This window comes from Etheostoma cragini, chromosome 17 (genome assembly GCF_013103735.1).
Source record: "Etheostoma cragini isolate CJK2018 chromosome 17, CSU_Ecrag_1.0, whole genome shotgun sequence".
NCBI classification, from domain to species: Eukaryota; Metazoa; Chordata; class Actinopteri; order Perciformes; family Percidae; genus Etheostoma; species Etheostoma cragini.
Window position 1 is genome coordinate 23,277,077 of NC_048423.1, and position 14,097 is coordinate 23,291,173.

General features: G+C 38.0%; 1 protein-coding gene across 1 annotated transcript; it reads right to left on the minus strand.

Annotated features, from left to right (window-relative positions):
- Positions 1-1,865: 1,865 nt before the first annotated feature.
- tmem254 (transmembrane protein 254) lies at positions 1,866-10,275 on the minus strand. The gene is made up of 4 exons (XM_034898907.1): positions 10,097-10,275; positions 7,076-7,179; positions 4,893-4,952; positions 1,866-2,649 (listed from the first exon to the last, which is right to left on the minus strand). The coding sequence occupies exons 1-4, from the start codon at positions 10,181-10,183 to the stop codon at positions 2,529-2,531; spliced, it is 372 nt and encodes a 123-aa protein (XP_034754798.1). The 5' UTR covers positions 10,184-10,275; the 3' UTR covers positions 1,866-2,528.
- Between the last annotated feature and the right edge of the window lie 3,822 nt (positions 10,276-14,097).

Below are 14,097 nucleotides of genomic sequence, written 5' to 3' on the forward strand. Positions count from 1 at the left end.
CTGCTTGAAACACAACTTCTAATACATGCTAATGTTCCTCTGTGTCTGCTGGATGTGTAAATAACATTAACGCTCCAGGTCTGAAGCCATTCTTTTCCAATCTTTGGTTTGCCTGGGTTCCTTGTGTAACAGGGGCGATTCTAGGATCAGACCTTTAGGGGGGCTCAGCCCCTGATGAGAATGTGACACGGATACAGCACCATGCAACCCACCCTCCCTGCTTAATCAGTAATTTTATTAGCCGATAATCTCTGAGCTAGCTACTGTCAGCTAACGTTTTTTGACACTATGATGGAGCTAAACCTGACACTCTATAAGTCTCAGTAATAACCGTTGTCAGTTGCAACAAGAACAGCAGAAGTACTATATGTCAGCAGCAGGGATGTCACATGAATGTATAAATTGAAATATGACTGGAAGAAAAAACTAAACAGAAATTGAATCTCACAGAAACACATTGAAATCACATGGATAACAATAAGAAATAAGACTTTTGGCTTTTAAAAATTGTTCTCTAAATCTTGGCAATCAGAGGAAACACTGTACCTAACACAAACGGAAAACAATGTAGGTTTTTCTTCCCATAAAAGTCCATACACTTTTATCCAAAATGTTAGTTGTGCCATCTCCGATGCATTTTCTTTCTGCTACTGTATGAGACATCAGGAGGCCAAAATCCCACTCATACAACACTACATACACACTACATACACACTACACACTACATACAAGGCCCTCCTGCTTGTATCTGCTTTGTTTTATCTATTTTCTGAGCGAGCCTTTCTCTTTTTACCTTTTTTCGGTTCATTGTTTCATTTTAGATACATGTAGCAGCAGTTACACAGTCAGGGAAGTGGCAGCCTATGCCCCATTGTAGTTGTCGTTGCCTTAAAACACCAAAGAAGAAGATGGTCATTAAGCCAGCATTTGATTGGTCGACACACTCTGCTGAATTCAGGAAGTAACTATGTCAGGTGCTGACTTACATCCAGTAAATTGATATGTTTTCATGCAAAAAGAGGATAAATAACCGATCAGTTGTGGATTTATCGTTTTGGAGTTATGGTGCAAAGTCTCCAAAAGGACACTGGCGTTCCAATCACACACGATTGTATCGAATCGTGGGTCAAAAATCGTGAACCCAATCAAACCAAAGTTTGGTGTATCGTCACAGCCCTCGGATTTAATGGAAAAGACGCTGGAATTCTGTGGTGGACGAAGATATTTCCAAAAGGCCTACAATCGCTGGAAAAGTACCTCGTTGAAAAGTAAGCGTCTGCACTGTGTTTATGTGGAGATATACTTTATATATCTGGAGAATGTGATGTAAAACATGTGATTTGTTGTCACCGATGACATCATAGACCTCAGGGTTTTAAAAGGGCCAGTGTGCAGGATTTAGGGGTTTGGCAGAAATTGAATAAAATAATAATGATGTTTTCATTAGTATATTATCATCTAAAACTAACAACCATGAGCAGAGAAGTCTAAACACTTAGCAAAAATGTATTTATAAATGCTTAAAAGTAGCTAAAGAATGTAACAGTTCAAATAGTTAGCAAACTAAAAATAACTGATTTTAACTTTAATTGTATTAAAAAATATTTGAACAATTTTGTAAAATATAAAATGATGTGAACAAATATTTTCATGAAAAATACAGTGTTAAATATGATAAATTGGAATACCTGAGTTCATCTGATAAAAGTGCAAGAAGAGGTTAGGAAAATGGGGATTTTCAGCTGAACTCTGTGTCCAGAGCTAATATATCTATTTTTTTACGTGTTTTGAGTGAATTCTTCAGTAAAATTCATTGAAATATAGGATTTTAAGAGGAGTAAAAATGATGTATCGGAACACATTTATTGCACTTTGTAAACCACTCTTTATTTTTGCAGCGTTAACATTAAGAACTTCCAGTCTGTAGTTTATTTAGTTGAATTCAAAGCACTTCAGTATGTGAAAGGCAAACGTGGTTTTAAAAAGCATGCAGCATCTCTCTTTCTGTTTACCCCGGGGACGTTTCGGGGCTGACGGCAGCGTGCCACCTGCAGCCAACATGTCATCATCACAGCAGCTGAGACAATATCCATAACGCGGTCATCACCCAGGCTGCACGGAAACATCATCAGAGTACAAAATCATTTCAAAAGAGTCCCCTTTTATTGCACTAAAGATTCAGCCCTCGGCAGATTGATTCTGAGAACTCTGGTGCTTAAATAATGGATTAATGTTATAGTTTATCTATAAAAATCTATGGAATGAAATGTACCGTTTCATAGGAAACAGAAAGTAGTGTAAACTTAGTAGGAAAAACTAAAGTAGTGTGTCTATCAAAGATATGTCTTCACCTCCAAACTTGAATGATAAAAGAAACAGTAGAAAAGAAAAAGGCTCAGATGTCTTGCTCCACTTGCACCCTCAGCGGGATCCCATATCCCAAAGACAGTGGAAGAAGAAGAAGAGGCGCACAGGAAGCGATTGATTTTCCTGGATTGGGTTTACGCGGTGTTGTTGCGTGGGCTTCGTCAGGGCTGTTTGGGACGCTCGGGGTCGTACTTGAGGAGCAAGCCGAGGGAGGCGAAGCCGAACAGAAAGGTCTGGACGAACCACAGGCAGCGAGCAGCCGGGCTGCTGATGCCTTTGTTACTGTGGGACACACACACACACACACACACACACACACACACACACACACAGGGAACAAACAATGAATAAAAGTCCAGCTAGAAGCAGCTTCATTGTCCAAATTCTAGCCCCAATGCCCTTCATTTAGAATCATTTGCCACTAAAACCTTAAAAACCTCAAATATTGACAAATTGACCACTAAGTGGGGGAGAAACAAATGGCATTACTTCAATACAATGTGAGGAATAGTGGTCATAAATGCTTATCTGAGGTGCTTGTAATATATGTTGGGTTTCAAAGAGTCTTATTTTTTGTCAGTAGCATACTTCAAATGAAGCATGAAGTAAGAAAAGGCAGCTTCTGGATGTTTATTTCCCTCAAATTTAAAAAAGACCCAATGCGGCGTAGTCTGAGACCTGGATCATGGTTCATAACTGAGAATCTTCATAATGAGAATGAGCAGGCTTTACAGAAGCTCACACACAACATAATGAGAGTGAGAGGCTGGAATGTGGGACCACTGTTACAGTGACGGCTGACTGCGTGGTCTCTTGCCTTCTCTAACACAGCCCAGCAAACAATATAAACGCTGTAATGCTCTTTAAAACCCTTCTTTTGTCTCCGAAACTGTGGCCTCCAAAAAAATAAAATAAATAAGTAAAACATCAAATCACAAAAATCAATTCTAGCGCTTTCAATGACCCATGTCTATTTGTCTATTTTCTTTTTAAGGCCTTTACAAGGCCTTCACAAACTTTCATGGATTTCCAGGACCCGTGGAACCATAACTGATACATAGGGCTCCATCTTGCACCGGGTGCGCGTTGCAAAGACCTGACACAAAACCCGCGACGCAAGGGTCTATGTTGTTTTAAGACAGCCCAGCACCCACGTCATTTAAATAGCAAATGTGCCCATCTTTGAGCCCCTGCGCGTGCTGGTCTTACAGGGAGGTGTGTTCAGGTGCATTTTTGGCGCGTTGCTACTGTATCTTGAGGCAGCGGGAAGTGATCGTGCCATTAACCAACAAAAACCTGGTCTCCAGTCGATAGCGCAGCAGCACACACAAATGCAAAAGTAAAAAATAAAAATATTAGGGTGCAAATCTGCCATCCTAATAGCAATACGCCAAGTTACAAATGAACCTGACTGTTAAAGGGAATGGGTGAAGACCTCTGATTGGTTTATTGCATGTTACGCCCAAAACACACCTATGACTTAATGACGACACTCAGACCCTTTCAAACAGACCCTTTTTTCCGACCATCCAACTAGAAAAAGTGGATTTAGACGCGCCCTGAACGCACCTGCGCCATGTGCTTCATACTTTGGACTTAGAGTGTTCAACTAGGGCCCATAGTTTGAGATATATATATATATATATATATATAAGTGCGTTCCCTGGCCCAGAACCGGTCTTTGGGGGGTGACTACGCAGGGCGGTAAGCATGAAAGTCTGTGTGTAATGGCAATGAGTCTGTGTTACCTCATTTAACCATTAACATTTAATCTATGCATTTTCCTGTTATTTCTAACAAATTTGGTTTAAATAAAAATGATATTAATATTTAAATGAATCCCCAGGAGAGTCAGGTATAGCCTGACTCGGGGGATAAAATTGAGGTTAGCTGTCATATTCAAATAAACTGCTCTTAAACATATTTTGGAGAGGATTTCAAATTGTATCGTTCTCAATACTAAAGTTGGGGTGGCAGTAGCTCAGTCCCTAGGGAGATCGTTGGGTTGGAAAGCGGAGGCTCGCGGGTTCAAGTCCCCGTTCTGACCAAAAACTGGCAGCTGGAGAGATGCCAGTTCACCTCCTGGGCACTGCCAAGGTGCTCTTGAGCAAGGCACTGTACCCCCCTCGGCCGCTCAGGGTGCTGGTCCAGCACTGGCAACCCCCTCACTCTGACATCTCTCTATTAGTGCATGTAAAGGACCTGAGCATGTGTGTGTGTTTTAGGCATGTGTGTAGTGTGTAATAGAATAATAAACAGAGTGTAAACTGTAATTTCCCCCAATAAAGAGTATAAATAAAAAATAAAAAAAATAAAATCCTCCATGCAGTAAAAACCCTGTATGAATGTGAATAGTGTATTTTCTGTGCTATGGTGTGTATTGTTTGAGCCTTTGAGGTGGACAATAAAGTCAATCAAATCAAAATGGAGCTTTTTATGAGGCCCAATTTCCTAATACAAGTTGAGGCAAACAAATTTGTAAAAATGGGGTGACGTCACCACCTAGTGGACATTTAGTTTCTTACCTGCACACCCTCAACGCAACAAGAGCTTCAAAAACATGGATAGCGAAGGCGGCCCACCACCTGTAAGAGAAAGAAATATCGAATAATCTAATACTTCAAAGGCATTTTATTATCCATCTATTTCTCGTTTCTCCATAAATAATAACAGCCGGCCTTTTTTTTCTTCTTCTTCTAAATGTATTGTCAGGGAACTTAATTCATGTTTTTGTGTATTTGTAGTTTTTTCCATCACTCAGTGCTGAATTAACACGACCTAGAAACAGATTCACCACTTCACAAATATCAAACACTGAACTCAGGCTTAAAGGGGAACTATAGAGGGTTGTTTTTTAGCTTAATTTACCTTAACCTTGTGTTTTCCTCGGGTCATATTTGACCCATTTTTAAACTTTTTTATATCAGAAATATGGGTTTCTTTAATCCAAATTGCCCCAAAATACCATGGATGGATGTTTTAACTCTTGCAGTTAAAATGAATAATAACTTCCATTCAATGTTGGGTGTTTTATTAAATGTTATAGTATAAAAAAAATAAATGAAATGGTCCTGTGATCTTAACTATAAGTCAAAATACTTGATAATTTCTGTGTTTTTGTTTTTTTAAACAAAAAAATTAAAGGTAGAAAGTCATTTAAATTCGGTTCATTGACCATGAATTAAAAAAAAAAAAGCGTAAAAAAGTTTTTAAAAGTGTGAAAAAGCACAGAATAAAACGTCGGAAAACGCGCCAACAAAAGTTCATTTGTTTTATTTTGGAGTTCATGGTCAGCAAGGTAGCGATGGAGTTTTCCACATTACTTTCATGGCTGAGAAAGCAAAAAAAGAAGTAGAAAGCTAGGAAAGCGTAGTCGGAGGAACAGAGAGAGAGGAAACGGTAGACTGACCGGGGGAGGGGTCAGAGAAAAAAACCAAAGAAATGGTCCAAACGGCATAGCACCCCTTTAACGGCTGTCATGTGTCCCATGAGTGAAACAACAACTAAACATTATCTTTTCTTCTGGTGCTACAGCAGTCATGGGACTAATTAGTGGAGTGCTCTACCAGTGGAAGTGCTGGGAACGATCTGTAAATGAAGGGGGGGGGGCACTAAGTTGATTAAACAGATTATTTCAGCCCTGTGTGGGTACTTTGCACATCATTTGATTGGCATTGATGCAGCTCTGGTGCTTTCCTTTCATTCTAATGAGGCAAAATCTCAGATTCACATTTATTGGAGCGTGTGAGAACCGTCAAAGCTGAAGGCGTCATTCAAAGTCCCTGCACGTCCTAATTACTCTAAAGCCGACAACATGTAAGCGATTTGCTCTCTGTGCACCTAGCAAGAGCAGAGCGCAGAGAGCAAGGCCCAGCGCGGGTATTCATCATCAGGTGTTGCAAGGAAGCTAACAATGTTCTCATGCCGAGTTCATGTGTAGAGCCCCTGGTGATACTTGGAGCAAAGTCTCATGTTGAGTCGAGGCTTCTTGGTGTGTTAAAAATGTTCATTTTGATGCTATCATAGTAGCGCTCCTAGCTCTCCCAAAAAGACCATTTAACTGAAACCAAAAATACAGTAAACCTTCAAAGTTGCGCTACAGTCCTAATTATGCTCTGGTACATCCACGAAAACACCCTAGGTTGCATTTTGGCGAGAGTTATGCTTTAACCCTCGAGTTGTCTTCCCGTCAAAATTGAAACTTTTTATCCATGTTTTTAACTTTTTCTTATGTATTTGTCTCTTTTTCAACACTTTTGATGCTTTTTGTCAATGTTCGTCACTACTATTTCAACACTACATAACATTTATTAACTTTATTTTGAATTTATGGTCAATAAACCTAATTTATAGGAAAATATAACAAATGTTTGAGTTAGAAAAGCAGAAATTAGGAATTATTTTTGACTCAAATTAAAGGAATGGATGTTGATGGATAATCACAGACTGTAATATGTCAACTTTTACTCAATACTATTTCAAAACCACTTCAATTTTTATTTCAAATGCTGTAAAATTGAGTAAGACGCCCCAAAATGAATGAAAGTAGAGATTTGTACTTGCCAAAGAGCGTTGTGTGGAATCAATCATGTTGTCTTGGGTAATTAATAAGAAGACTGATATAGGACAACGGGTCATTTTGAGCCGAGGACAACATGAGGGTTAAGGAAACAAGACTACAGCACAGTGTTCCCTTCTGATCACTTACCCCGTGTACATAATGCCGGCATAGTTATCCACAAGGTGTCCGCAGAAGCTGCCAAACAGCCCGAGGTACTCAAACGGGATTTTTTCTGGCGCAAACACGATGCACTGAAAAACACAGATGGAGTAGTTCCACATTATGCCATACAAACTACATATGCTGTATGATATTGTTTTTTTAACGACTAGTCTTTGGGCGTTTTAGGTCTCTATTTCTGTAGACAGTTTAAATATGAGAGAAAAGAGGGTGGGGGGGGGTGACATGAGTCAAACCCGTGGCCGCTGAGAGTTACTGTATATTCATTTATTTTTAAAATCAGTCTTTTCGATGCATACTGGGTCCAATCAGATGGTTTAGATTTAGTTCATGTTTATGCTGTTTGAGACCAAAAAACTCACTTCTGTAAATATATTTAGCTGAATGTTTTTCGCATAGTTTGCCACTGGGAAATTTGTCATAGGTTTGACCCCCAACTAATCGACAGATTCATTTTGGCATCCCAAAATGGCCGCAAATGTCAACCTCGGCTTGCCATAATTGTCTTATATCGGATTCTGTTCATGTCAGAACCCGAGAAATTTGGCACATAATCAGGCATACTGTATTTTAACCTGCAAGTGTGGAAACGTCCATGTGAACGTACTTATGGGGACTGCCCGGGGCCCCAAAACTATCCATTTTGCACCCCATGAAAACATGCCTGTGCCACTTCTAAGATGTTAGGGTTGACAGTAACAGAATTCCCCCAAAAAACTCAGCAATCCTCACAATGCAGCAAAAGTATTTTGCAGAATTTCTCTTTTGGTTTCATGTAACATGAAGTTACTGGTAAAAAATATCTGATTTAAGATGGTATGACCCAACTTTAACTTCTATAGTACTCTGACACAAGATCTTTTCATAATGTCTTAGCCCAAAACACATTACTCAGAATTAAAAGGGATCCTTAAACATGCCTTTTAAGTCAAAAGGACTGTTTGTGTTGGTAAAAAAGAAGCAGGACTGGTTCTCCCTGTGAACGTTGACTCTGTGGTCCCTCGGTGTTCTGGTCCATTTACCGGAAAGTCCAGACACCAACTATCATGGGTTAGGCAGTGATATACAGTGGCACTATCCAACTGTATGATATTAGGTTTCCTGTTTATAGAATGGCACTATGAATGGCTCTTTGTTGCAATCATTACTATAACTGCCATATTGAGAGATGTGACACTGAAATTAAATTTGACACAGTTCTGGAGGGGAATCAGTTCTGCACCATGTTAGTTTTTTGGGGTGTGTTGGTATAGCCTCTAGTTTTGTGTTAGGCTCTGATTGGGGCTCCATATTTTCTGTTACTGTCAGAATCAGGTTTGTCCAGACAATTATATAAAATATTTGATAAAAAACAGTTAACCTGACAACACCATTCAATATACATTACAAAAATTGAATAGGGTTTAAGGAGAAATTACTTTTTGTACACTACATCCCATTTTTTGCCATTCAAACATTCGATCAGTTATTGTTTTCAAAAGCAGTCACTTTTTCCTCAATGTACACAATCACGATAATTTAGTGCAAAAATAACTTTAATGCACCTTGTTATTATACATTTTCTTCCATTATATGCATGTATTCATGTATCATACCAAAAGTGTGACTTTATTTTTGCCAAAAATACACATCTATACCGCAAAGAGAAAACCATGAAAAAGACATTACAGTAGATGTCAAATAAATATATTGCAAAAAAACACATGAGCCGAGTATGAAAATTCATAGACTCACTACAAATCCCAATGAAATCTAATTGACATCATTATACATTGTGACATGGTGCAATTGTCCTCCACTGTCCACCTGTGGCATGTCACGTATGTGTCCATGTGGACTATGACTGGTGCATGGAAAACACAATGGGATATTGTTGGAGGGGCCCCTCTGCCCAGAGGCTACAGTTCAGTTGTGGTTGGTTATCAGACACACACCTAAAGACCGAAAAAACCTACATTTAGCATTGTCTTACCACTGTAAGGTCTCGGTCTACATTACTGTGTACGTGACATGTACTTGTCCATGATATGTGACCATTATGGAAGGTTACATCGACGTTCTTTTAAAAGGTTACATGTTGGTACATTTCTGCCATGTATAGCGGAGAACAACTCGTTTTACAATAATACTTTCTGTCTATTGGTCAATTCGGCTTATATTATATTGCTAAAAACTATAGCCGAGACCCCAAAATCTATTAACTCTCCGTTAGCTTACTGTCCCATTCACCAGAGAATAAGGGAGCATTGAACTAGCTAACGTTATCACTTTTTGAAATGGAGTTTGGCACGTACTGCTTACTTTACAAGGACAACCAACGGACGGTATCGGGGGAAAAAAAATCAGCTCGAATTACCGTTAGCTGGTACATGGGACAGCTAACTAGCTAACTTGTCCAACGGACTTTGGACACAAGTTTGACATAGCGTTACGTGTGCTCTTACAGAGGACCGAATGAATCCCGATAAGATTAGCTAGTTATCAATTAAACATTTACTTGGCAATGACCTCGAATCCTACTTCGCCAACTCAGCATATTTACACATATCAAGTGTTAATTGGCAGTACAAGGAAAAATATATATTTTTTTAAAAATTAAAAAAAGATTTTTTGTTGGTGCATTTCAGTGCTTTAATGACAGGACAGCTGAAGAAGTGAAAACGGATAGAAGGGGGGAACGACAGGGAGCAAAGGGCCGCCGGTCGGAGTCGAACCCGGGCCCGCTGCGTCAAGGAGAAGAAAATGTTTAAAACTCCTGCTCTACCAACTGAGTTATTAGGGTGCCCAGAAGAAGAAAAAAATGTATTTTTAACACATATTCCCCGCTGTTCCCGAAAGTTACTTCAGTATTTTTTTATTTCCAGAAGAAAACACGACCCGGAGGACATTTTACGCAACACAACACGGTAGAATTGTGAACAGAGAAATTACGTCAAACACTTGTATTCTGTTTTACTTCGGTTATTGCGGATAGCTTAATTGACTTACAGTAAAATATGCAACCCCCAGAGTCACGGAGACAATCCAAAAGAGGCTGGTTCTTCTAAAGTAATCGCATCCATCACTTTTAGCCATAGTGCTGCTGCTGCTGTTCTGCGTTGGTCCCGCCGTCAAATAAGTCCGTGTTGTAACAGCGGTGAGAAGGCAACTGACAGGAGGCAGGGCAGGGTCCTCGTATTTTTTTTTTTAAATATTTTCATGTGGTGGTCATTACATAAATGGAAACATATAATGGAATAAAAACAAAATACGTATCTTTTCATTTTAATTTTTTCGGTATTCTAATTATGGAGTTGTTTTATTGTAACATAGACATTCATAACAACATTTTGTTGCAATGCTGCCCCCTCGTGGCTTCTTTGAGGATCGTTTTCCATCTGTATTTGTACCACAGACAAGTCTGTAAACGTGTCTTTTTGAGACCATTATGCAGAGTGCTGTAAGCAACAGTCTGTTGCCTAGATATACCACATGACAAACTATATCATACCTTAAAATTTCTAATAACTATATCCTGAAACACTATCTAGTACTCACTACAGTATACTGTTAGGCACATACATGACGCATTCACTTTACCATGTAAAGAGTAATACAGTCTTTTGCAGAAGGTCATTCTGTGGCAGTAAAAAATACTAGCATCTGGATTAGCCTACTTCAATATACTTCATTTTGTCACTTTTTCTCCAAACATACAGGAAATGATATGTAGTATTGATGTAAGACAATATGCATAAACCCTGTCTGCTAGACGTTGTCCTATTGCCCCAAAAGAGTTATAATCTGCATATGTTTTCTACAGCTACCTGAGGCTTTACAAAGTATAACACATTTTGTTTTGTAATATTCCATCACGATTTAATAATGCATCTTGCTACACAGAATCCAGCTATTATAAATTATTATTACATCTACTAAATGTCATAGTGGCAGATTAAATCTTTGTTTCTTAAAGTCTGTTTTAAAAGACATGCCTTGCATTTGGTTTTCCACAACTACCAACGTAAAAAGTAGCAAATATATACTATATAACCTTCGCGTTTTAAATGCATGTCCAACTTCATCACCAATAATGGCCTTTTTCCTCTTTATTTTCCTCTAATTTACAAGAAGCGATAAACCAATCACATGTGTGTTTGCTTTATAAATACGCAGGATTTTAAACACAGCTCTCTATAGTGATTTTGCATTAGCTGAAAAGCCTATGCTGAACCAGTCCTTAGTTATCTTTAATAATTCAACCATTGTGTGTACAGTGGCTTGGGAAAGTTTACACCCCCATGCTTAAGTTGATTAAAAAGAGGAATAAAAAAACAGCCTTTGGAAATTTATCTTAATGCCTTAACTCAAAAAATTTCAGAAAATCCAACCTTTTAAGGACACCTATTTTCTTTGTGAATAATTAATGTATTGTAAATAAATAAATTCCTTAAAATACAGAGGGCATATGTATACACCCCCCTATGTTAAGTTACCTAGAGATTGGGGAACTTTCCATGAGATCATCTCTCAATGCACACCAACCAGTTATTAAGCTAACTAAAATAAAACCATGGCTATCTCTAGGTATGGTGAAGGGTATATGATGATGTTGGGTGGGGGGTAGGGGGGTATTTTAATTCCAAAGGCCAAGGGAACTTTATCAGGATGCATAATATTCTGATCCATGAAATAACTGACCTTTAAAAATAAAAATGTGCCTGCCTCTATGGGAATTTAACATAGGGAGATGTATATTTATGCCCTCTGCATTTGAAGGAGGAACATTTATTTATCTGCAATACATTATTCATTCACAAAGAAAATTGGTGTTCTTAAAAGGTTGGATTTTCCAATTTTTTTTGAATTAAGGCATTAAGATCAACTTACCAAAAATAATTTTTAATTTCTTTTTATTCCTCTTTTAAATCAACTTTAGCATGGGGGTGTAAACTGTCTCAATCCACTGTAAACCTGGATACAACAAGTATTTCATCTGCTGAAATGGTTTACTTCATATTTTATTATTTTATCAGACCAATTAGATAATGAAATACATGTTTATGATAAATATCCAGAGTTCACTTTGAATCAATATTTTAATTTAGTGAGTTTGGCAGCTTCCACCGTGCTGCAAAGTGTTGTGCATAACGTCTGATAGGATTTGACACAGAGAGAGTCTGTGGGACTTTCAGGAGCCGTCTCCCCACATGGAGACATTGATTTTTTGCAAATGGTGCAGATAAAGATGAAAAAAAAAAAAAGATGGTCTTAGCTGGTTTTGTTGTGTCAGATAACTGTGGTAGACTTCAAGCTGCATTGTTTTCTAACACACCTACGAATACTAGAAATCTGTTCCTGCACTTTGCCCTTTGGTACTATTTGACTTTAGATGGCAGGGGTTTACACCTTCAGTGCATTTGACATGCAGCTCAGAAATCATTCAATTCAGGCAACAGGAAACAGGAAACAGGTCAAAGGTCAAGACTGTGAAAAATGAATGTAGGGAGGGACATGTAGCAATGAAATGAAACATTACTTTTCATTGAGATGCCATTGCAGAATGTCAGAGGACAGAAGACATGCAGCGTCTGCATACAGCTGGGTCAAGGCCTGGGCATGTTTAACCGTTTGATAATCTTGCCACTCACTTTGATGCATGGATTCAGCGTACTGGGGATGCTGTGGAACGGTCCAATTCATCACGGCATAATTACCCACCTTTGTTTATCCTTTTTGTGATAGCAGTGCGCCGCTCTGCATATGAAAAGACAACAGGAGCCGCTGATAGGCTTCCGCTCACAGTGCCGTCGTGTATTATGCTAAGGCTGCTGAGTTAAATATTTCTTTTAGACCCTTGGTGTTTGATCAGTGTTCAACAGTTTGCAAAGCTGCCAATGTGTGTGCTTACCACTAATCAGGTGACTCTCAAAAAAGCCTCATTTAAATGAAAAGGCAGCCCTTGAAACATTAAGAAAGATGTCTTATATTATTACAAACTGGGACCTGAAATGCTGTGTGTGAGTTATGATTGAGTATTAGAGCCACTGTTGGGAGAAAAGTAATCTGAGATTTTAAGATTTTTGTTGCACTGTTATGAGGTAAAGGTGTACTCTAATGAGAAAAATCACAATATTACAACATAAAGTTGTAATTTTAATGAGAAAAATCACAATTTTACAACATAAAGTTGTAATTTTAATAAGAAAACATTATAAAAGTACCACACAAAGTTGTAATGTAATGAGAAACATCACAATAATAAGAAAACATCACAATATTACAACAACGTTGTAATTTTAATAGGAAAACATCACAACATCACAGAATAAAATTGTAATTTAAATAAAAAAACACCACAATATTACAACATAAAGTTGTAATTTTAATGGAAAAACATCACAACATTACAACATGAAGTTGGAATCTAATGAGGAATATCACAATATAAGAAAAAATCATAATATTAAATGACATAAAGTTGGAATTTAATGAGTATTACAACATAGAAGTTGTAACTTTACATAAAATGTCATAATAGTATGAGGTGAAATTATAATTTTAATCAAAACAACACATAATATTACAAGACTTTGTGGTTAATGTGTAATGCATATTGCCATTAGTACATATAATATGTATTATTTATGCATATGACATATATGGCTTATGACAAATCACTTGTTAACAACCGCAAAACCCATTTAGGAGTTTAATTTTCTTAATTTGCAGCATAAAAATAGCAACAACAACAAAATGTGAAAGATACATAAATTAATGTCACTCCTTGGGTCTTGCTTTGTATGTATGCTTTTTAATGTTTCCCATATTTAGCAGCACAAACACAAACGATCACACGTGTGTCGTCTTTTAGTTAAGTGGTATCGATGAGGCTAACAATCCCACAAAGACTTTCTTTTGTCTCGCTCTAAATCATTCCGCAGCTTGTCATATCTGACCTTGCCGCCACTTTGTTAGGGATTAGGTGATAACGGTGGGTCGACAGCCAC